The sequence below is a fragment of the Lissotriton vulgaris genome, chromosome 4_1 (assembly GCF_964263255.1).
Source record: "Lissotriton vulgaris chromosome 4_1, aLisVul1.2, whole genome shotgun sequence".
Taxonomy (NCBI): Eukaryota; Metazoa; Chordata; class Amphibia; order Caudata; family Salamandridae; genus Lissotriton; species Lissotriton vulgaris.
The window spans coordinates 635,199,473-635,225,630 of NC_141691.1; the positions used below are offsets into that span (position 1 = coordinate 635,199,473).

The 26,158-nt window shown below is 41.8% G+C and overlaps 1 protein-coding gene across 1 annotated transcript in view; it reads left to right on the forward strand.

The window, feature by feature from the left end:
• Positions 1 to 26,158, forward strand: part of LOC147722358 (uncharacterized) — a 700,192-nt gene that overhangs the window by 110,422 nt on the left and 563,612 nt on the right. Inside the window, exon 6 of the mRNA XM_086967301.1 lies at positions 12,358 to 12,490. Coding sequence (XP_086823427.1) covers positions 12,358 to 12,490 — 133 coding nt within the window. The remainder of the gene's footprint in view (positions 1 to 12,357; positions 12,491 to 26,158) is intronic.

A 26,158-nucleotide genomic window follows, 5' to 3' on the forward strand; every position in this document is an offset into this window, starting at 1 on the left:
TCATCTTTTTGCCTCCTGTGTGTGTCCAAGCACATGCCGGTTCATAGTACACCCTCAAGTTTAGTGATCTGAAAGATAGTATAGAGTTAGTAATAGCAGAGTACATACAACTGCACACGTATATTTTGGTGTTATGCCTTTGGACACTCAGGATACTGTATTACAGCAATTTCCACTGCAGGGAGGTGTCTGTGCGTACCCAGACTGTTGCACCCCATTGACTTCCAGTGTCTGGAGGTGAGTGCCCTTTCTTGCGCACCCAGACTGCTGCAACCTATCCCTTCCCACTGCCCGGAGGTAGTTGTACATTTGTACGCAATCAACTTGCTGCACACTATCCAGTCTCTCCGCCCACAGGTGACTTCTCGTTGCTTAGGAAACAAGCTTCTTTGGTCACCTTGTGACATTGGCGTGATTCAAAGAGGGTCCACCACGTGTCGAAGCAGCCTTCTTATCCGTTGTTTCGATGGTCATGCATCTTTGCAGAATCCTCAAACGTTGAGCTTTGGAGGTGTTGCAGGGGGGGAACGTCAATTTGTGAAACACAACCTGTTAGATAAAAAGGAAGATAAGATTGTGCATCATTTCTTTATTAAAGGAGAGAGGAAGTGAGAGACTGACTGAAAAGAATATTCGCAGCTCACCTTTCTGTCACCGTTGTGTCTTCCACCACGTGCCGGGACATAGTGCACCTTGAAGCTCTACATCTAAAAGACAGTGAAAGAAAGATGTTATGATTGGTAATTGTTACTATCTTAATGTGGAGTAGAATAACATCGCCCTTTCACATATCTTCTCTCCCGCATTAAAAATACAACTGTTTGTACAGTTCCAACTTGTTTAATGGGCTTCGATTTATGAGAACTGAGTAGAGTAGTAATGTTTTCCATCTGGTTATAGAAAACAAGTGGTGCGCAGTGATCCACGTGGTTTCAATCATCACGGACAACGGACTTTTGACCGACTATAAAAACTTTCCTGCTATAGAAAAAAATACAAATGCAATAAGGTACGGTATATCGCTGTGTCGCCTTTTTGTATCCAGTCTGCTACACCCCATCTACTCCCTCCTCTGCGCACCCAGGCCTCACTGCTCACCTTTTCGCGGACAGGGTACGTTCTACATCATGCAGTCCCACTCTGCCACCAAGAAGTCTCACATTTGGTGCTGAGTCTTGATATCACTATGGCAAAGGACATACTCGTGCACCGATCTTCCTTGCAGGTTCCTCACCCGCTCAGTCCTTGCGGTACCACTAACTCAGTGACCAAAGAGGCCACGCACGTGGTGGTGGGCCCCCTGTTTGGTAGTTTGGGCCTACATGCGGCGTCTGAACCACCAGGACGGGCCCTCACAGCGCTTGCGATGGGAGCAACTCTAAAATGGTGTAGAGCATGTGCTCCCCGACTTTTTTATTGGTAGGGTCACGTGTGTTGTGGCGCATCTGCTATATGGGTGTGGTGTGGGTGTATACCAGCCATGAGGGAGTGAGCGTGTGCCGTTTTGAAAACTAGACCTGCAACTAAGAAATCACTACAATGGAAATCTGGGCCATGTAGCGTTGTTGTGTTTTCCTGGAAGCGTAAGCGGAGTGTGCTGTACTGACGTATGGCAGTGCTGCGTGAGGCTGTGAATGATGATACCGGAGCTATGGGCGTGGTTCTGTCGTGAGCTATATGAGAAATCAACTGATTTGGGTGTCTGTGTTGTAGTGCTGCCATTAACCGGGCCTTACACGTAAATGTGTCATTATGTCTGTAAAGTTCCACAACATGGCCAACATGGAAGGTACAGTTGCACACATAAAAAATGGTGCACATGACTAAGCATGGGCGGAAAATCCGTTTCGCTCGCGGATTTTGCGGATTTTCGGTAAATTCGCAATCCGCGAGATTCGCGAATCTCCCGCAAAATCCGCAAATCCGCGAGCAGCGGATTTTATGGCTTGCTCGCACTGTTCGCGGCTTCCCAGTACAACTTCGCGCCCCGCGAATAAGCGCAAAATTGCAGAAATACGATCTTAGCAAAACTGAAACTACTTACCAGGTTCAAAAGTTCAGGCTCATCATTAGTAGCCATTTCCTGTAGTGCTTCCTGAGGGGCCCCTCCAGAGTTCAGTTTCCAGTTCCAACTATTATGTGACCCTGCTCTGAACCTCAGAATAGTTACACATATGCCACAAAGGTCCTGAATTACAGCTAAGGGAAACAAGCAGGAGCCAGGCTGGAAGTTCAAATCCATTAATCAGCCCCTAATTCATTATTGTCAGTTGGGGCAGGGCAGGTGTTGTAACTAATTTTGCAACAATGAAAGCACTTAGCAAGTGCAAAAGATCACTAATCAGGAAGCACTAAGGAAGCAGGTGCCAGCTAAAAAAATATTCTGTGACACATTAATCAGCCCCAAATTAATTCAGGTCACTTGAGGCAGGGAAGGTGTGCTTGCGTTGCCACAATAATGTACACTGACTGGACAACAGAGGGTGCTGTGATGAAACAGAGGGTGGCATGGGTGGGCCAGAGGGTGGCATGAGTAGTCAGAGAGTGGCAGTGGTGACAGAGAGTGGCAGTGATGAAGAAGAGTGTCCCAAACAGGCTGGACACGTAGAAACAACAAGTTCGCGAAACTTGCGACCCGACAGGTAAGTTCGCGTTTTGCGAAATTGTACAAAACCCTCGCGAACTGGCAGAAACCCGTGCGAACACAAAAAAAATCCACAAATTCGCGGGAATTTGCGGATTTTGCGGATTGCGAGTTCGCAAATCCGCAAAATTCACGAACGCGAGATTCGCAAAATTCGCCCATGCTTACACATGACGCATTTCTGCGAATATGAATAATTGTTGTACATTCAGTGGAGTGTTGAAGTTGTAGTAATACAGGGCTATGAAAGCTTTAGGTTGCAGTTTTTGGCACATGAAGCTAATATATATACGTATGCGGTCATTCGGGTATACTGTCGAACTTGGTGCTGGAAATCAGTGTTCGAGGCTCGGAGTCCCGTCCACATCCTGTTATTGTAGAGAAATGGTGTACCTGAAAATGTACTGTAAATACGATGCTCATGTAAATTGCTGATATAGTTTTGGGTCGAGTTCTCGCTATATAAATATGCTAAAAAAAAACGAGCAATAGCATACACTTATAAATGTACTATACACTTTGTTTGCAGTATTGTAATGCTCCAGTTTGTATGTTCATATTTGTAGAATGAGCGGGAGAAAGTTATATAATCGAAGTTTTTGTTACTGGCAGAGATAAGATGGTTGCATATGCTATTTACAGCACAATATAATGTGGTAGGGCGCAGGAGCAGCATTTTACAAACATAATAAATACACAGACACAGATAGATAGTTGAAGTGGGTAAGGGCACGTGTGCTTGACTCCATTTTATTACGCTGCTGTTGGTAACAAGTAGAGTAGTAATCATGATATCATACACCGATAATCAATCATAAACGGTTTATGACTTCTGATGTAGAAAGGTAGGAGCACTACATGTGAAATAATACACAGAAAATTCTATCGTAAAGGGTTCATGAGTTGTGGTGCACTAAGGTAGGGTTGGTTTGTGTGGAGCCTGCGATGATGCGTGGTTCAGGCAGACCGCACTGGTAAGAATGTCTTTTGACTACTGAATTTTGCCTTTATAAGGCCACATGGCGATTATTTATGGTGCACTGAGTTACTGGTACGTCTGGTGCTCAGTGTGTGCGCACTCTGCGATGATGCTTGGTTCGAACAGTCCGCACTGGAAGCATTGTCTGTTGCCTACTGGACTGCATCATCTGAAATCACGATTGAAATTAAAGATGAAACATGTATGGAATACATTGTCAAAATATGTATGTTTCAGGGACATTATAGTTCAAGTTGTGACCTGTGCTGTCCGCAGTGTAGACTGTCATTGAGTGTGCCTTTGCACTTGCAGTGTGAATTTTGTTATTCAACTAAACCTAGAACTGATATAAAAGAAGTTTTTGAAGGAAGGCTACTAAAGGGATATTGTGTGGGTTTGAGGGACGTTATACTTTGTTTGGTACTGCACTCTGCAAATAATGAATGAAGAGTCTGTTGAATTCTGCCTGAATACGGCCACGTGGCAATGAATTATGGGGCACTGAGTTAGTAGTACCTTTGGCACTGAGCGTGTACGTAACCTGTGATGATGCGTGGTCCGGCCAGACCGCACTGGGAGTAATGTTTTTTGACTACTGAATTTTGCCTTAATAAAGCCACGTGGCGATTATTTATGGTGTACTGAGTTAGTGGTACGTCTGGTTTTTAGCGTGTGCTCATCCTGCGATGATGCGTGGTCTGAACGGGCTGCACTCAAAGCATTGACTTTTGCATTCTGGACTGCATGAACTTTGAGGGAAAAAAAAAACTATCATCGATGGTTATCAATTGCTCTGCGAACTAGGTCTACTGATTGCTCCCCATAACAAGTTAAACGATTGCACTTCATGCAGTGCATTTTAACTTTCTCAAAATGGGAACATATGTCTGGTGGCGATGTTGAAGGTGATGCCCCAGAGGTACTTGGTATTGCCGGTGGTGGAGGTACATTTTGGCGCAGTCTTCTACATTCTTTGTGAGCATAGTTCACAGGATGCAGGGATTGAAGGTGCTTGCGTATACTAGCAGTGCCACAGGAGTATTTTTTGTTTCTGCCTTAAATAAATCAAGACTGAATTCAATGCTGTCTGTAGTGTAGATCCAAAGCTGAATTCAAGTTGTGATCCCTACTGTCCGCAGTGTATATGGAAGGCAGTAGTTAGCGCAGTTAATGAAGAATGCATTTTTTTAACTTATTTTAACAAAATCTGAATACATACAGTATAATTGTCTGTGCATTAGGTAAATCAAGGCTGAATTCCCTACTGCCTATAGTGTAGCTGCAAAGCTGAATTCAAGTTGTAAACCCTGCTGTCCACAGTGCAGATCTTAGCCTGGACTGCATCATGTGTAATTATAATTAAAATAACAGATGAAACATGTATGGAATGCATTGTCGAAATATGTATGTTTCAGGGACATTATAGTTCAAATTGTGACCTTTGCTATCCACAGTATAGATTGTCATTAAGTGTGCCTTTGCACTTGCAGTGTGAATTTATTATTCAACTAAATCTATAAGTGATATAAAAGAAGTTTTTGAAGGGAGCATACTAAAGGGATATTGTATAGGTTTGATAGGTTTTATACTTAGTTTGGTATTGTACTCTGCAAATAACGAATCAACAGTCTATTTAATTGTGAACTCTGATGACCGCAGTAAAGGCAGGAGGCAGCGGTTAGCAAGAGCACACGGCCTGGTGGGGTTGGGTAGAGCTGCCCAGTATTGGTAATTTTGCGTGTGTGCAGCCAGTGATGATAAGTAGTGAACTGAGTTAGTGGCACCTGAAATGACAAGGTTCTGTGGAGCCTGCGATGATGCATGGTCCGGGCACACCGTGCGTGGTCAGGGGGGGGAGGCACAGGAATTGGAGTAATGTCTTTTGTCGATTGAATTCTGCATGAATTCCATTAAAAAGTGATAGTATGCCTCATTGCTGACATAAAACTGTTCACTATTCTTTGCGATGATTTATGGTGCACTGAGTTAGTAGTATCTTTGGCACTGAGCTTGTACGTACCCTGCGATAATGCGTGGTCCAGGGGGGCGCATTCGGACCAATGTCTTTTGTCTGTTGAATTCTGCCTGAATAGGGCCACTTGGCAATTAATTATGGTACACTGAGTTAGTAGTACCTTCGGTACTGAGCGTGTACGTAACCTGTGATAATGCGTGGTCTGGGCAGGCCGCACTGGGAGCAATGTTTTTTACCTAGTGAATTCTGCCTTAATAAGGCCACGGGGAGATGACTTGTGGTGCAGTGAGTTAGTGGTACCTGAACAACTCAGCGTGTGTGCACCCTGTGATGATTCGTGGTGCGGGCGGGTCGCACTGGTACAATGTCTCTTGCCTACTGGAATGCGTCATGTGCAATCACCATTCCACCTGAATCGTGAGCCCTCACAATGTAGATCGAAGGCAGTAGTCAGCACAAACATTGAAGAATGTTTTTTGTCCCATCATTTAACAAAATCTGAGAATATAGAGTACAATTGTCTCTGCCTTAAATAAATCAAGGCAAAATTCAATGCTGTCCGTAGTGTAGATCGAAAGCTGAATTCAAGTTGTGAACCCTGCTGTCCTCACTGTTGATTGAAGGCAGTAGTCAGCACAGACATCAAGAAATTGTTTTAGTCATATCCTTTAATAAAATCTGAGGACATAGAGTACAATTATCTCTACCTTAAAAAAATCCAGGCTGAATTTCATGCTGTCTGTAGTATAGCTCCAAAGCTAAATTCAAGTTGTGAACCCTGCTGTCCGCACTGTAGATAGGAGACAGTAGTCGACACAAACATCGAGGAATGCTTTTTGTCACATACTTTAACAAAATCTGAGGACTGAGTACTATTGTCTCTGCCTTAAATAAATCAAGAGTGAATTCAATGCTGTTAGAAGTGCTGATGCGCAACTGGTATAAAGTTGTAAACTCTACTGACCGCAGTGTAGATCGAAGGCAGTAGTCGATACAGACATTGAGGGATGTTTTTTGTCGAATCCTTTAACAAAATCTGAGGACTGAGTACAATTGTCTCTGCTTTAAATAAATTGAGAAATTCAATGTTGTCTGTAGTGCTGATGCGAAACTGGTATCAAGTTGTAAACTCTACTGACCGCATTGTAGATCGAAGGCAGTAGCCAGCACAGATACCGACGAAGAGTTTTTGTCACTTATTTTTAACAAAGTCTGAGGACATAGAGTACAATTGTCTATGCCGAACATAAATCAAGGCTAACTACAATGCTGTCGGTAGTGTAGATCCAAAGCTGAATTCAAGTTGTGAACCCTGCTGTCCGCAGTGTAGATCGAAGGCAGTAGTCGATACAGACATAAGTCTGCGGTGCTGTTGCGCTGAGTTCCCAATAGGCCTGTATCAAGGAGGCACGTGGTCATGGCGGTAGCCATGTGGCTGGGTGAGGACCTTCGCGGTGGCAGAGTCTTTTCTCTTTGCAGAAGTGAATCATGCTCAAGGCGTAAGCTAATTATTTATACTCTTACGCTGGAGTTGAGTACGTTGGACCAGTCCACTCTGCTTCTGCTTCAAGGGGGGGAGACAACACAGCTACATGACCGAGATATTCCCCAGAGTCTGAGATAATATGGTTGCGTCCACTGTGCAGTACACTACATGTATCAATAGTATATCTACACACGGAAAAGTTTTTGGTTTGTATAGTGAGTTGTTTATAGCATATCACTGGTAGTGTTAGCATTATGTACATTATTGTTGATGTGCGAGTTCCTTCCCTTATACATAGTTGATTGCCACATCTCTGAACATTGAGCTAGTGTACTGTTGAAGGGATATATTATTTTAGGAAGGTCTGGTGTCCTGTTTTGCGATGCCTGTAAGGTAGTAGAGGGGGAGGGGTAAGGAGGGGTGGTTGTAGTGGTGGTGGCGCTAGGTGTTGTGATTTTGTTGGGTGTTGGAAGTGCATAATTAGTACCTCTATTAAATATTTGTCTTTAGATATGGGTGGTAGTTGGATGTAATTCACACAGTACATAGTTGACATCCTTACACTTGTTAAATGTTGATATTAATTTGTTAGTGGTAAATGGAACTATCGCCTGTTTTTTTAGGTAGCATTGTAGATTTGGTTTGTTGTTGAAAGTATGGGAAGTGGTGTTTTTTTGTTTTTTTTCTACGAGAAAGACTAGTTTGTATATTATGTATATTATTGTGGAGAAGTGTGGCTCAATGGTTAGAGTGGCAGACCCTGATGCAGAGGTCTAGCCCGGGACCAGGGTTCAATTCCCGCCTCGGTGGGTCTTGGGCTCAAGTTCCGCGGACCTGATAATTCTCACCTCGGTGCCTATTCTAATCATGGGTCCCACTCTGCAACTCGGGGCAATAGCTTGCTTAATCTCCACAATGGCCCCAACAATGCTAGGATGCCCTGCTTCACCTTGGGGGTGCCCAGGAGTGGGCACTTTACAGGGAAAAGCCAGGAAGGGTTCCACAGTGGTATGCGTACAAGGTTAGAGGCGGCAGACCCGAGAGCAGAGGACGGCCCGGGACCAGGGTTCGATTCCCGGCGCGGCAGGTTTCTGGACCAGGGTCAGCGGACTCGATAATTCTCTCGCCTCGGTGCCCACTCTGATCAGCGATCACACTCGGCAACTCTGGGCATTAGCTTGCCTCATCTTCACTAACGGCCCCACCAGACCGCCGGGGATGCCTGGTCTCACCCTGGAGATACCCATTAAGGGACCATCTCTCAGGGAAGCCAGGAAGGGTTTCGCAGCGGTCGAAGCGCCTTGGGACCCTACGGGTAAGTAGTGCGCTATATAAATGCCAATACATTTACATTTACATTTACACCCCTTTGGGGGTCGATTCGGTGCGCTATACAAATACTACTACATTTACATTATTTAACATTACATTATTAACATTGCTCCAACCCAGAACCACAAAGTTGTGGTTCTGGTTTGTAGCGATTTTCTTGGAGGAAGGAATACATTGAAGAGTGGTAATATCTGCAGTTTTTACTACGTTGAGAACAGGATGACAATTTAAAAAGATAGAAAAAAACAGATATGCTTAATGAACATTATTATTAGGAATTATCATTTAAAAAACCTTTGAAATTCAGTGAAAAAAAACATAGGTTTCAGGCAGTTTAAAGTTAGGAATTAGCATTTAAAAAACCTTAGAAATTCACTGAAAAAACCATAGATTTTAGGGGTGTTATAGTTAGCTGGACATTTCACTCATACAAAACCATTGAAATTTCTCCGTTATAGTTAGTTGTACTACCTGTAACTCTCGCGCCCGCAATCCACTGTTGATGATGTCACATATTACATCATTCATGACATGGTCAGTGACATCACTGATGACATCTTAAATGACATCACTGCTGACATCATCCAGTGAATGTGGTTTGGTTTGTTATTTAAATATGTATTATATATATAGCAATCTGCATTTAAGAATGAGTAGATATATACCTATCTTGAGGGAGGGTTTAGCAGCAGTGTGATTGACTTTACTTGACTAATTTATAGTGTCTCACTAAATATATTGGATAGTGACTAAACAGTGTGAATATCTGTATTACTTTGTCAGTTGTTGTGTAAACTGCTGCACCAGTTAGTTACTAGCTATGTGAAAGTTTATATTAGTTATTGATTAGTTAACTGACTATTTGTATGGGAGAGTGAATGTGTGTGTGGTTCGGTGGGGGATCTGTAACTGCCCAAAGATATGTGAATAGTTTAGGGGGAGAAATGTCATCAACTTAGCACTCCCTCGAGTAACTTTCTTGTACTTTCACATGGTTTTCTGGAAGGAACTGATTAATATTATAATAACTGGATTGATACTACAGTGTGACATGAACTCTTGCCCTAGTACATGGGAATAATTACCAATTAATGGTTCTTTGTGGACTAACATGTGTGCCTAGGACGGACAATCGATTCTCATGGGCAGTGTGGGAAAGAATGTTGATGTTACCACTTTGGCATCTTTTGTGCCGATGATTACCTCACAATCATCGCACGTTAGCGGTGTGACAATCAATGTCAACTCCGGACTTGTGGAACTATATTGACAATTGTTTGGTGTCAGACTGAAGTAGCGCGGTCCAGAATGGCAGTGCAATCCAGCCCAGAGTGCATTCAAGCATTCAAGCCCATGTGCCTAGCTGCTAATACTGCTGCTGCAGTATTGACTGTCCGTTTTCACCTTGCTGTCTTGCGGACTCATGCTGGCAGGTTTTCTAGCTTTCCACTTTGCTCTTGTCCCTGTCCCTTGCCAGCCCCTATGCCTACTGAGAGAACTTTGAGAACTTCCCCCTGCCCTTGCTAGTGGAAGGCACTCTCTACCTAGTGGACCTTCGAGGGACTCTTTAGCTGAACCAGGCTTTCCAATTGTCCTGCTGAGAGTTCCCCTTGAACTGGCTTTTTGTAATTTCCTTTATATGGACTTGAGAGCTTTTTATTCTTAGACGGTGTATTAATGTGTAGTTTTAGACTATTTCTGTACTTTATGCTGAGACCAATGTCTACATTTCCTGACATATGGATTTAATTGCTTGATTTCCTAAAGCAACTCTAATTGAAATCTAAATTGTCTTGAGTCTTTTAAATTTCCTAGTGGTCTTTCTACAGAGACGGTTACTAAGGTACCTGATTTTGTAATGTATAACATGGATAGTCATTGAATATTCACAGAATATTAGGTTCTGCTACTTCTATTCTGCATTGCCATTGCAGTTATAGTGCTATATTCCCGAGTTAGGCCCATGTAGTGAAGCTGCTCATTTCTTACATCATCCTCACAAATAACATCTCCGGTCGCGACCTTTGGCACACATTCCCACGCACAACAATGTTGGATCCGTTTCTCCAAAACTAAGCTTGATTTTACATCTGGCTTCGCACAACATTATCACAACGCTCTGAACATCATGTACAAAGTCTTGTTTCTCACTACGCACAAATGTTACTACTATCTTCATCCACGGGGCGCCAGGGCCATCTATATTTCCAAATCATCACTAATCAATGCGTACCTCACAAGGCTGCTTTCTATTATAAAAGATAAGCATCCCGATAGATTAGCAGAGAAGGTACTTCTGCTGACACTGAGAGTCCTTGCATGATGAGAAACCACCACGCAGTGATCTGACATCTTTTGACGGGTGTTCAGTACGTGAGAAAGACAGGATCCTACAATCTGTCCCATCAGGTAATGGGGCTGGATCATCTCTTGGGGGGATTATTGGCTCTTCACCTACACACACGCTAGGTACACTTAAAGTAGGGTCCGCATAGTAGGAGTACGCCTGATTACTGCTGTGTTTTATATGTCTGCATATATACATTGTTTTAGCACCATGGTCGAACTCTACCTACTATTTATGGTTTTAGTGCTTGTAACCACGTTTATCTGCTTCTATCTCCTAATCATTCCAGCATGCATATTTTATGCAAGAATAACGTTGGTTCAATAATTAATATTGAGAACGTCCCACTTTGTATTGTATATTTTCTGAGAGTAAGTGAGTATGAGTGACTGAGTTAAAGGTTCTGTACTGTTTCTACGATCCGTGAGGGGACAGGGTTGTCATGTTCAGTGGTTGTCAGAAACTATTTGCTCCCTGATCGGGTAGGTGGGCTTACGGTGGCAATGTGAGCTAGCTGGTCTGTAGGCCAACATATCCTGTGGGGGGTGTCATGAATCAGTCTTGACACCAAGCCCTTGTTTACTTTGTTCGAACATGGGTTAGCAGGAACTACACGACAATTGGTTTGTGTGATTTTGCCCTGAGTAAATGTCTTTAGGAGGTTTGGACTTCCAATTGTCATCCTATACCTCTACAGCATGGTATTGAGGGAGGTGTATTTAAACTTGATCACTAACTTGTAAGTTGGTTACCAATTCCTGGTCCTCTTGGGTAGCCAACAGTTAACAGCGTAATTTCCCTCACCCCTAAATGGACGAGCAAGTTACATTTGGGGGCCAAAAAGAGAAAATTGAAAGCTTTTTAGTAGTAAGAGTAAAATAATTGGACCCAGGTAAAACAGTGGATCACCATAGATGAAGATATGGCACCTGAAGTTGGAAGTTAGGTCAAATGTGTGACAACAGAACTTAGTTTTTCCCCCCAACATTTAGCACACTTAGCACACCGATTCTATATTTGGAGCAACCTATGATTACCTTTCTAGTTATAAAAGTGAGATTAAGTCCTGTGGTAATTACCTTTTTTTTTTCAAAACTCTGCATACATGTGTTTATGGATTTGCTTGATGCAGTGCTCAATTTGTAAAATAATGAGTGCCTGGGCCCAAGGTATCTTTCCAAAGTATGCAGTTGGTGCTATTAAAAGTCAAGGTGCAGAATACTCAGACTGCTCAGTCTTGAATCCCACTTACGCTTCTATAATGCACTACCTGCCTCTTTTTCTCTTTTTTCAGGTTCTCGTCCCTCCCTGCTTTCTCACTTTGTCACGTTTAACAGCCTTTCTCTTTCTTTCCCTCTTTTGTGTTTTTCTCTCTCTTTCTGTGGATCAAAGTCTGTTGAGAAAAATAAGTGGTGGTCCCCAAAAATAGGTGCTGGTGGGTTCCACCTACAAATACCAGCTCAAATTAAGCACTAGCTAGACAATTCCATATGCTACAGTCAGTTTTGAGTGAATGAATATGCCTATCTGGTATATATCTGTAGGACATTAGAGAATGGACACTCACAAATAACATTAAAAAATGTATTTTAAGGTTTTTGGAAATGCTGACCGAAGAGTTAGAGAAAGCAGCAAAAGAAAAGGAAGGCCACGGTGGGATACAAGATGGAATAAGAACGTGTGAACAGCATCGAAGGAAACTTTTGCTTCGTTCCAAAATGGAGGAGGTTAGAGATAATCATTTGAAAGTAATAAAAAGTGCCTTTGAGTTGTGCATGGCATGCAACGTTATATTGACTGTCAGCTACTTTGCATGTTTATTAACACCTCAGATATTTGCACTTTTACGAACAGTTGCTAGAAAAGTTAGCTCCGGGAAACATCCAAATTTTTTGTAAAAAATCAAGCATATTTAATTTAAAAAATGTCTTTGAAAAGTAAGCGAAACTTACAATTTATAAATTCTTCTTTACGCTGATATGGCGACAAATCCCATTCATAAAGTAGAAGACAATCAAGCATGCACATAGTTTGTTATGATAATTAAGATGTCTGCTAACAAATGGATTTATTTTCTTTTAAGAATGCCCTGAAGTAACCTAACCAGTTTAATTATGTACAATACAAACGAAACATGATAACGAAATAATAACTTGCCAACGAAAATATAAGTGCAAATATATGCTTTTTAGTTAAAACCTTTCCCAAGTTTAAAACAGAATTGTAACATCTTCCTTTTCCAGAACATTTCGTATTTCTCTATCATTAAAACCCTTATAGCTTTAAGTGACTACTACTGAAAATAGTTTCTTATGGTTTTACCTACATTCTTTCTCTTGAAACATTCCCACATCTTTTTTATTTTTTTGTAAACACTCAAAGGTGAAGATACGTTTCCTATCTTAAGGAAACGCTTAAGGCTGTTAGGGTGCACAGACATACTATTGAGTCCAAAATATCGGTTGGACATAATATCAAGTTTTTAATATAGACAGGACAAAATATCGACAGGACAGAATACAGATAACAAAAATATTGTTTTTAAGGTAAGTGAAGTAATATCAACTGTTAAAAATATAGATAGTTAAAATATCGAAGTATATAATATAGATAGTTAAAAATATCGATTTTTTAATAATATATACTTGTTTATAGTGTATTTTTATGTTATAATATGTGTGAAAAGTGTATATTTATGTTATAAATCATTGTATTTAATGAATTTTTTTTATAATTATTGCGTAATTTAATTCTGTAGCGGGTTGTGGGTTTTTAGGGGAATAGGGTAGGAAATAATTTAATTATAATAAATTAAATATGTACATTTTTTTATTGATAGTAATTTGTAATTAATTGTTAATTAATGTATAAGTCTTAACTTTACTACTACTAAATTGAGCAAAATCCTTTTTTTAAGACTTTCGGTATTCACAGAAGGCATTTAGGAGTCCTAAAGTTAGTAGTCCTAACTTTACTACTACTAAATTGAGAAAAATCGTAATTTTAGGACTTTCGGTATTCACAGAAGGCATTTAGGAGTCCTAAAGTTAGTAGTCCTAACTTTACTACTACTAAATTGAGAAAAATCCAAATTTTAAGACTTTCGGTATTCACAGAAGGCATTTAGGAGTCCTAAAGTTAGGAGTCCTAACTTCTGTGAATACCGAAATGAGTAAGTTCATTCTGTGAATACCAAAAGTAGTAAGTGCATTCTGTGAATGCCAAAAGTAGTAAGTGCAATCTGTGAATACCAAAACAGTAGTAAGTTTAGGATTGAGTCTTAAATTCAATCTGTGAATCGGGCCCAGTAATTTTTACCCCTACGCTATCCAACGCTTTCCCTACTGTTGCACCCACTGGAGTGGGAATAGTAATTTTAACCCCTACGCTATCCAACGCTTACCCTATGCTTGCACTCTTTGGAGTGGGAATAGTAATTTTTACACTTTTGTTATTGTACGTTAATAATATTGGCTATTATTTAAGTATATTTTGTTACTATAGATATATGTTTTAAGAAATATGATTTAATTTTTTTTATTTTTTTACTTTCATTAATTATTTAATTATTATAAGTTAATTTAAGTATTTTAAAGTATATTTTAGTCATTCATTTTTAATATTAATTTGATTTAACATTGTTTTTAGTAAAGTCGATATTTTTTTAAACTATATTTTTGTAAACGATATTTTTGTACTTACCTGTTTGTAGATAGAAACTCGATATTTTGTCAGTCGATATTTTGTCAACGATATTCTTGATGGTCGATATTCTGTCTCTCGATAATATTTCAGTGATCCCGCTGTTAGGTATCAAAAACATATATTTGCTCATTGTATGGGGGCAGCAGGTCTACACGAGTCAGGCTGTAAAGATTTTAGCAGGGCATTGGCGTAGTTGTTGGTTGACTGGTGTGTGAGCCCTGGTCAAGCAACAGCCACAACGCCTTGCTGCGTGAACCACAAAAAGTCAATCAATTAACCTATGCTTAAAGCTTGTGATATGGCACAAAAAAAGCATTCAGGCTTAATTAAGAAGCCATGTGTAAAGTTTTTAAGCAGCACCCAAACCAGAAACAAGGTGAAAGCACAAAACAAGAAAAATACCAGATCAATTTAGATCGAGTAAATTCTAATAATTTTTTTTATACCAAAGTGATAAAAATCCAATCAGTAGAATTAGAGTTATGAATTGCTAAATGTTTGTGTAAAAAATGAAAGCCTAAAAAAGATCAAAGCACACACATTGGACATCTAGTTATGAGGGACCTGGTCACAGTCAAAAATATGCTGACCACGATTAAGTTTGGCTGAGATGCAAGAAGTGGATAGGGCTTGGTTGGCACTTACCTTCAGTCTTAAAAGATATTTTGAGAAGGATGTTCTGAAACGGTAAGGTTCAGCAGGGCACGGTTGCAGGAGGTGTCCAATGAGGGAGCTCCATTGCTGGATAGCCTTGGGTCAATGCTGCGGTGAAGAGTTCTACATCCAAACTCAGTCTCTTTTTTGGAAGTTGAACATTTCCATCCGGGTGAGGCAGAGAGGTGTAGCCCAAGACAGTTCCACAAGGCTGGGTACCCCTTTGGTGAAGAACCGCTGAACAGGATTTGCTGCAGCAGGGAAGAACGGAGCGGGAGAAGCAGCTAAGTAAATTTAGCCGGTGATTAATTTTGGCAGGATAGGTACCCAGGTTAGTCCTGGTCCCCTCATAGTTCTCAGATTAGTTTTGGTCAACGTTTTTTTAAGTACTCAGTTTTTTATTTTACTATCTGGGCACCTTTAGTACCGCAACCAAGGGTCCAGAATTGGTTGGATACCACTTGGGGGTTCAAGGCTCACTCGGGCTGGGTCCAGGTGCATGTTCAAGATGTTGGGAGCCTTTGTGTCCCTGTGGCTCTGAACAGGAGACAGTCAAACTAGCCGTTGGAATCACTGGTAGTCATGGGTTCAGATGAAGATGTAGGGTTCAACAGCTGGGCTGGCCTCTGAGGGTTCATGGCAGGCTTCATGCAGCAAAGCAGTCTTGCAGAGTGCACAGCAGATCACAGCAGCAGGCAGTCCTTTGAGTGCCCTTCCGCAGGTCCAGGAATGATCGGAAGAGATGGTATCTGACATCCTATTTGTATACACTGGTTCCCTCCTTCTGGAAGGTGGGAGAAGCTTCTAGACAGTGGACAGTGGACAGTGCATGGAATTTTCTGACTTCCATGCCCTGGCTCCAAGCTGGCTGTAGTGACAATTTGAAGACCTGAGCACTCCCTAACCAGTTGTAAGTTAAGCTGTCCTCACCATTGTCTCTCCATCCTGCGAGCAGATGGCCCAATCAGGCACTCCTAACCCGTTCATTGTATCACTGTCTAGGATGAACTCACAAAGTCTAACTGTCATTCACACCCTGTCATGTGACTCAAGGCGGTCTGCATGCACAAAAGGGATGAGGGCAGAAAACTGCCTACGTTCTAAAAGTAGAATTTTCAAAACTATATTCAAAAACCCACCTTTACCCTTAGATAGGGCTTTTCATTACAATTCCAAAGGCACCGAACAAGTATTACTACATGCTCTCTACTGGAAATTACAGTTTATTAAATGTAGTAAGACATCTCCAATGTTATCCATTGCACCCTGTCCAATGGGTTGCCTAAGGCCTACTGTAGCAGTGATGTATATGTGATAAAGGGGGAGTTTAAGGCTTGGCAACGGGGTTTTCTTGCCAAGTTGACAAGGCAGCTTAAAACTGCATTCAGGCTGCAGTGTCAGGCATGGGCCAAGTTTTAGGATGCTACTTAAGTGGGTGGCACAATAAGTGCTGCAGGCCCACTGGTAGTATTTAATTTACAGGCCCTGGGTACATGGTTTAGGAAGCAACAAGGGACTTTTAAGTAAATTAAATATGCCCTCTGGGTTCAAGTCAATTTTAACCATGGTTTTAGGCGAGTGAGCACAAGCACTGTAGCACTGGCTAGCAGTGGTAAAGTGCACAGAGCCTTAAGGCCAACAAATATAAGTCCAGCAACATGGAGGCAGACAGGCAAAATAGTTTGGGGGAAGGGCACCCTGGGGCTGACAGAGTTAGCAATAGTTTTCAAATCTTTAAGTTTTAGAAACACTATGAAAATGATGTGTGATTAAATACATTAAAAGTTACACTATTTTACTCTTTACACTTTAATATCTGTCTTAAATGAATATATGCATTTAAATGAGTTGTGAAAACTTCATTTTGTGAACTCATTTATCCTTCACATGCTTTTGAAATCTTATTTTCTATCTTGTGGTCCTGTATGATAAGCTGTCCTCCCTAACATTTGCATTGGGCTGTAAAGGTATTATTGTCTAGTGCAATAACTTGGTTAAATGCACCATTCCATCTACCAATGTGTCAAAATTTGCTTGAGAAAGAACATGAAGAGGGATCTGTTTGATTGGTTCAACCCAATTAGTTATAAAAGTGTCTTATTCTTTGTACTATAATCTTTCACTGCTAATATTTTAATGTATTTTGTCAAGTATCAACCATATTGCGAATCCTCCCACAAGCGAAACGTTACAGTTGCACATACTATATAAGCAGAATTGTCAACATGTTTTTTTTAGAAATAAAATGAATGTTGTATGAAACCTTTCCTACAAATCTTAATGGAACAATTACTGCTCAGACAAACCTAGTGCGTATTCTACCTTAATACCTAGGTTTCTGTTTCTCAACTCTCCTCAGTTTTCTGATGAACAAATGTTGTTTTTAATAGAAATCATTAAAAATGCACTACGAGCTTGTTGTTTCTAAAACCTGGTTTGGCAGTCATTTCTGACAAAGACGAAAATGATATCTTAATATCTATCTCTCACATCCTATGCTGTCACTGAATTCGTATGTATTGCAGTAGACTGCTAGAAAATCAATACAGTTTAACTGCTTACTACTCTAGCATGCCATAAATTGGGCAACAGTTCTAGAAAAAAAAGTTATAACTTTATGATTAAGTTATGCCCACTCATGAAAATAAAATATGGCTTTTGGTCAATTCATTAAAAATTGTACTACAAGACACCACAAAGGGATAATTTAGGTATATAAAAAAACTTCCAGAAATTCCGACTGCATCTTACCCATCCTTCAAGAACTCTACTATTTCATCGAGGCAACAATGAAATTTCTTTTGGATGCCTTGCATACAAATACAGAAAACAATTGTCGGATGGTACAATTGCTGGGATAACTGTGCTCAATACAAGAGAAAAGGTGTTTCACACTTTCTTTTACAGAGTAAATGAAAAAAAAACAATTGCAGTTTAAGAACACACCTAGAAAACTTGTAGGTTGATTTACTCTTTTATTTTTCTGAATATTAAATGGCTGTCACACATACAAGTAAATTGTGAAAATACAAAAGTGACTATTGTGAGAAGGTGAAATGTGGTGACTGATGAAGTGAACAGTACACTATATACAAAACATATCTATGTGACATAAATAAAATAATTTTGAATTATTGTCCTGTCTCCTTATTTAATACATGTAATGCGGGACCCAATAATGATTGATTATTGTTCAAGAAAACTGTGTAGACATATGTGATGGTGTCGACGTTTGGACACAGCGCGTAGTGGAAAGCGTCACTGCGGGTCTTCCTCAGAACTATGAAAGCATCGGGGGACAGCCTATGATATTAATTATAGAGAGGTTGGTAATAGGATGTGTTCTAATTATTCGCGATCATTGACAAATTGCAGTAGCTAGGAAAGTAGCTTACCACAAATGCAGAGACTTCAATCAATGAAATTGCGTGAAACAGTGATCTAATGAAAGATCTACTAATAAGGAAAACACATCTTTAGTAAACATATAATTTAATAACACCAAAATGCTCAGAAATGAAAATATGGTATGTGGCCTTACCAAAAGGTCAGGACTTGTTGGGGATCCATTAGTGGTCTCCAAAAGATGAATTCATTTAGTTAGATTCAAGTGCAGTAAATTAGTTGATTTCTAAAAATACAGAGTATGTGCATCAGTATTGCATGAGTATTACAAGTGAAGGCTTATGAAACCAAATAAGGCTATTCTAAGTAAAGGAATGTACCTTACTTATTGGAAAAGCTGAAATTCTCCACCATCAGGTTGAAGTCTGAAACATAATTAAGGAGGGTATTTTGGGTCATACGATCCTATATAAAACATTATGTGACACTGTTTTAATGGGAGGGGAATGATGCATACCTTAATCGTGGGCGGTGCCACAGCAACACAAGACAACCACCCGCCGATTGGAGTACTGTGTTACAACCTGTTGTGTCGTTGTGGTCACAGACATACGGGAGACAGGTAAGGATCATTGGTACCTTTATTATTCTATATCTGTACAGAACTGTGCACACGCACGTCTGCCAACGCTTGTCCTCGATCTGCAGTGTCCCTCCCACACTCTTGACCCGATGTGGTGTTCGGTTCCCCCCAATGTCCTTCCAGGCCCCTGCAGGGTCCTTGTGCCCTGCCCCAGGTCACTACATCTCCCCCCTTTGTCACAAAGACGCGACGAGAAAAGTTGAAACACAGAGATGTGTAGATAGAGATAGATGCAAGTCTGCCCGGGCACAGGTCGATGTGCCTCCCATCATTACATTTCTTTTGTTAGTCTTTTTGGCCGTCTCCATGTTCTTCTCGGGCCGGCCTCCACCTGTTGCTCTTCTGCTGGTCTCTCACCATTGTCTCTTTCTTCCTGCTCTTTTTGTTCTGCTGTTTCCTCATCTTGATCTTCCCCTTTCTTCTCTTTAAGTTCTTTGAAATGTGAGCTGTTGCGTGTTTTCCTCTGACGTTCTGACTCTGTCGTGATCATTGAGCCCTTCACTTTTGTTGTCAGATTTCCTTTGTTGTCGCTGATGCACTACCACCGTGTCTCCTTCCTTTAGGTCTGATGAGCCTAGTGTCGCTTGGCGTCTGCATATTTTTTCATCTTTTCTTTTGCCTCTCTGTCCTTTGCTGCAATGTTGTTGTGATCTGGCTCCATAGTCCCTTCTATTTGTGGTAACCTCGTTCTACTTGTTCTTCCCAGTACTAGCTCTGCCGGGCATCTTCCTGTGGAATTGTGAGGTGTGTTTCTTTAGTCACGTAATACTTGGCACAGAGCTTGGCTAAGTGATATCTGCGCTAGCTTTGCCCTTTGAACTGCCTTTTTGATGTTCCCCATGTACCTCTCCACCATTCCATTCGCTTGAAGCCACAGCGGTGTTATCTTCCGGTGATTTATCCCCGGATAGGCCATGAATCTACGGATGTCTTTTCTTGAAAACGGAGGACCATTATCTGTTTTTAGTGTTTCTGATGAACCCCATGCTGCAAATATGTCATCCAATATCGGTAGTGTTGCTGATGTCGATGGGACGTGTTGTACTATTGGACACTGTGAGTACTTGTCGATGACCACAAGCAGGTAGTTGCCTGTGTCCTGGGGCCCAAAGAAATCATCTGCTCGTGTCATCCATACTGCTCTTGGAAGTTCTGACATTTGTAGTGTTTCATGCCTAGCTGGTGGACCTGTCACTTGACAAAGGTGGCATGTCGTTATGGTGTCTTCTACCATGCGGTCTAGGCCAGGGAACCATACTTTCTCTCTTAGCAGTTTCTTCGTTGCTACTACACCTCAGTGTGACTCAGGAGCCAGACAGATTTATCAGTTGCCTCCTGAGTGAACTGGGTATCACTATTCCTGTCTCTCTCATCATTATTCCCGTGCCTGTCTCTGACAGTTCTTCATTGATTTTCTTTAGAGTTAGCACTTCTTCCTTGCATACTCCTGCTCCCCAGGTGCAATTATGAAAATGTGTCTCCATCTCTGCCTTCTCATTATCTCCATGGTCATTTGCAGCATGGCATCTTCCTTGGTCTCTCTTGCTAGGTCTGCTAGTGTTATCGGTGCTGGGGTGTTTTGTTTGAGTACGAAATTGAGGTATTCTTCTGCTATTGATGTCATCTTGTTGGTCTGCGGTAATGGGTGCCTCGACATTTAGTCTGCCGGGTTGTGTTCCTTCCCTGGCTGGTGCACAATTTTGAAGTCATTGCCCATGAACCTTATGCCCCGGCGTTCAATCCTGGGTGGCATTTTGGCTGACGGGCTGCCATAGATTGTTACCGTTGAAAGGTAAGGAGTGCCTTCAAGGGAATTTGTTTTCAAGAGATAACTTTTGGGACTAATTTAGCAAGCTTTGTAAGGACAATTCAATGGTCCTCTGGTGGAATCAATCCCAAAAATTGAGGGTAGTATTACATCCTCGCAAGGCAAGTCTTCCCTTCGCAGAGTGACCCTCTGAGCCATTCTCAAATCGCCTTACCTGTTTTTAGCCATCTACACCAGGTCTTTACAAATATAACTTCTAACAGTCCTGAAGATGGTCTCACAGATTAACACATAGGAGACGGAAACGTCGACCAGCGCCTTCTCCTTCTCTATTCATCAAATTGAGAATTAGGAAAGGTGTTATCTGGACCTACAGAGTCGTATATTTGTTTATGATTAATGTACCTGTAGGCCTGCTGATATATATTTGTATTTCAAATTGATTACCTTTTAACTGAACGATAAATTCAATATTTTTCTATACACCCTTGCAGTGTTCTCTTTGTTTGCTTTATGTTGTATTACAGTGTATACGTTGGTTGTAAGTTCTTTTTGGGATTGATTCCACCAGAGGACCATTGAATTGTCCTTACAAAGCTTGCTAAATTAGTCCCAAAAGTTATCTCTTGAAAACAAATTCCCTTGAAGGCACTCCTTACCTTTCAATATATTTACCCAAGCCCTCAAGGGTATTTTGGGTTGCTCACTGGGACAAATCTACCATAGATTGTTACCAGCGTCTGGTGGTCAGTTATGATGGTCAATGACTTTCCGTAGATAAACAGGTGGTAGTGTTCACATGCCCTTACCACTGCTAGGCTCTCCTTTTCCGGTTGTGTGTATGCCTTTGCAATGTCTGTTAAGCTTTTTCTTGCATACGCGACAATTTTCCTTTGTGAATCTCTCCCTGGCAGGGGCTGCTCTAGTTTTGCTCCTAGTCCCACAGGGCTGGCATCGACAGTCAGGTCAGTGCAGAGCAGGGGGTCAAAGTAGGCCAGATGTTTCACAGTCACCACTGCTTTTCTTATTTCCTCAAATGCCTTGTTGCATTCCTGAGACTAGATGAACTTCTGTCCTTGCTTGGTCAGTTCTCTTAGTTGTGTGCTCACTGTGGCGAAGTCCTGTATGCATCGAGCACAGTAGCTGGCGAGGCCTAGAAATGATCTTAATGTTGCAACATCCCTCGGGGTATTTACGTTCTTCAGTGTTTCAACTTTGCTGGGATCTGGCCTCATCCCGTGCTTGGAGAAGATGTGTCCGAAGAACACTAGTTCCCCTCTCCCTAGCTTGCATTTCTCCCCATTCAATGTTAGACCCGCTTGCTCCAGTTGTGCCCACACTTGACACAACGCTGTGTCATGTTCTTTGTCTGTTTTTCCAATTACCAAAATGTCATCACTATAGTTTAGGCTGTTCTGCACCGGCCTTACCACTTGCCTTATTGTCTTCTGGAATATCTCCTCTGCCGATGAACAGACCCATGTGTACCCTTGTACCTGAACGGACCCATGTGTGTGGAGAATGTTGTGATGTATCTGGACTGATGGTCCAGTTCTAATTGATGGTACCCTTTGCACAAGTCCAGCTTTGAGAACCATCAGGCTCCAGTGAGGCAGCTGATCATGTCGTTTAGGTGTGCCCCGGGTGACATTCCCTTGCGATTGAAGTATTTGGGATCCTCATATCCACACAGATGTGGATCTTTGCAGTGTTTTTCTTAGGAACTGTATAAGCTAAATGTCCAGGTAGGAATCATTCAAAACAACCACTTTGCATTTATATATGTCACGTGAGTGATCACACAAATCAATAGAGTAACCAAAGGGCTTATATCAAAAATATACTTAATTTATTTTTGATTCTCAATTTTCGTTTTTAAATACATGAAAGAAATTTCAGTACTGGCAACAGACAGACTACCATAACATGTAAACTGATTGATAGTCTACATACACCTTCAGCATAACATGTGGCTACGATCTACGGACCACATCAAAGAAAATATTTACACATAAAAATTCACAAATCAAATTATACAGTGAATTATACAGTGTATTGCATGTCAGGTGTTAAGCGTCGACGTTTCGGTCCATGCTGGTCAAGTCGATCCGTCGGACCATCTTCAGGACAGAGACGTTGCACAGCAATGTCTAATACAAACATAATAACAACAATAATAAACCCTGAGGCACACGGAGACCAATATCCAGCTCAACACAAAAAACCAACAAAGTGATACCAAAACTAATAAACCACCACGAGTTTGACCCCGCATGTTCACCTTTGGTTGCATGTGGTGAGAGTTACTTATTGGCATGGTAACTTTTTTACCTAACACTGGAATTGGTTTTTTGGTTTATTAGTTTTGGTATCACTTTGACCAGCATGGACCGAAACGTCGACGCTTAACACCTGACATGCAATACACTGTATAATTCACTGTATAATTTGATTTGTGAATTTTTATGTGTAAATATTTTCTTTGATGTGGTCCGTAGATCGTAGCCACATGTTATGCTGAAGGTGTATGTAGACTATCAATCAGTTTACATGTTATGGTAGTCTGTCTGTTGCCAGTACTGAAATTTCTTTCATGTATTTAAAAACGAAAATTGAGAATCAAAAATAAATTAAGTATATTTTTGATATAAGCCCTTTGGTTACTCTATTGATTTGTGTGATCACTCACGTGACATATATAAATGCAAAGTGGTTGTTTTGAATGATTCCTACCTGGACATTTAGCTTATACATTTGATATTACCCAGTCCCGGTGGGATTATTGGGTGGCTCTATTCTAAAACTGTTTCTTAGGAACTGCCATAATCGGAGAAACCCAAGGCGCTGGTCCTTCCGCAGGTTCAATTATGTCTTTGGCCAGTAAGCTAGTTATTTCCTCTTCAACTTGGGGTTGTAAGTGTATTGGTACTCCTCTATGATGCTGGGCCACTGGCTTGAATGCTTCATTGATATGTAATGTTATCTGTTTTTCTTTCAGCTTGCCAAGACCTTTCAGTATGGCTGGGTATTTTTGTAGGATGTTCTCCGTTTCCGACATGTGGTATGTCATTGCTAGTAGCCCCATCACCTGAGCCGTCACATTGCTTAGCAGGCATGGTGCTGGGATGTCACCTTTAAGTACAGGTATTTCTTCTTGGTAGGACCTGCCTTTGTATGTTAAAATTTTCTACTGGTCTTTTGGAGCCCCACGTGAACACATCCGCGGAAGACGGTGATAGCTGTGGCTTCACTCTCATTTTCTGGTATTCTGACATGCACATGATGTAGCATGTTGCTCCACTGTCAAGCACAAACTTAGCTTGGTGGTTCCCGACGCCGATGTCCACAGTGGCGGTTTTCTTTATTTGTTGCTTATCCACAAGATGCACGTGCTCTACCTCTTTGGCTTCTCTGGGCGCGTCGGACATTAGATATAGTCTTGCCTCCTTCACAGGTGCTGCCGTTTCTTCTGACTCGTCGGAGGAGCTGCGATTTGCCATTTCCATATGTTGTGCGTACCTGTTGCTGCTCATCCATGGCCTCATTGTTCTGCCTCTTTCACTTCTGAATTGTCTGGTCATGCACGTGCTTGAAAAATGATTGTCCCTATTGCACTTCCTGCACTTCTGACCCATTGCTAGGCAGGCACCAATGTGTGGGAATTCGAGGCCACATCGGTAGCATGTTTGGTGGGGCCAGTGCCTAGAATTCTTTCTTTTTGAAATTCCAAGTGTCACGATGTGCTAGCGCCACTCTCTTCTCTTTTCCCACCTCCATCTGCTTGACGTGTGCTGTGGCCCCAGCTTCCGTACAAGCCATCGTCAATATCTTTTCCAGCGTCGTTGGTTCCTTCAGAATGAGTGCTCGACTCCACCGACTGACAACCTTCAATGATGCACAATCTTATTGCTTGCTCATTGTCAAATTTGTCAAATTTGTGATATATGTCCACCAGTTTTCTCAGTCTTGTTGCAAAGTCATCCAGGCTCTCTTCTCCTTGCTGGCATACAGTGTTGCATGTATATCTCTCAAAGTCAACATTTCGTTGGGGGGCAAATTTCTGTGTGAGACACTTTATCACTCCTTTGTAATCCGCTGTTTGATCGGCCGGGAATGTTACCAACAGATCTTCTATTTCATCCCCTGTGAGATTCAGAAGCAGGTGCAGTTGCTTGCTGTCCGGGATGTCCGTGGTGCTCATGCAGGGCTCAAATTTTCTGATTCATCTTTCCCACCGGATGCCCGGTTGCGCCTCTGATAGGCTGAACGGTCACGGCCTGTGGAAGATTGCTTGCGTGCTTTGTTTCTCATCATTTTCGCTCATCTTTTTCCTTGGCACTCTTCTCCTCTTCTTCCTCTTTTATTCTCTTCATTTCTTTAACTCTTCCTTCGTTTCTTCTTTGTTGTGCTTTTTTTCACTGTTTTATTCTTCTTTTTCAGTCTTTTTGCTCTCTTTTTCTGTTTCTCTATTAATTTCAATGGCCGCCTGACTTCATAATGGCCGCCGCTGATTCCTTGCTTCTCATTGGCTCAATTGCCTGATTCAAAGATGGCTGCCGTAATCTCGAGAGGTTTCTATACTCTCTCTGTTTGCCTGACCTCTTAAAGTGGCCGCCGCTTATTCCTCGCTCCTGATTGGCCCTGTTTGCCTGGTTTTAAGATGGCCGCCGTTCTCGCAATAGTTTGTTTAAACTAGGCGCGCTTTCCTCTTCATTCCTCTTCATGCACTCTCCAGTGCTGCCGCTTTCATTCAGTTCGCCTCATGGGTGGATGCTTAATTTCTCTTTTTGCTGCTCCGCAGACTGGGTTGGCTCCCACGTCGCTGCTCCCTTACTTCTTGGCTCGGACCAGGGTGGGCTCCTGGCTCCGTTTCTTCTTTTCTCCTGTCGCGCTGATCGCCGCAATCTTTTCCTGTTGGCCAGCGGATCAGGGTGGGCTCCTGGTTCCGTCTTGCTTTTTTGGGGAAAGACAACAGTTTGATCCACTTCTGTTCTTCCGATCCCGCCTGGGTTCGCCATTTATTGTGTTGTTGTGGTCACAGACATATGGGAGACAGGAAAGGATCTTTAGTACCTTTATTATTCTATATCTGTACAGAGCTGTGCCTACACACGTCTGCCCACAATTGCCCTCGATCTGCAGTGTCCCTCCCACACCATTGACCAGATGTGGTGTTCGGTTCCCCCGATTTCCTTCCAGTCCCCTGCAGAGTCCTAGTGCCCTGCTTCAGGTCACTACTCAGCCTTCTATTCGTAAATGCAACCAAGAATTAACACCATG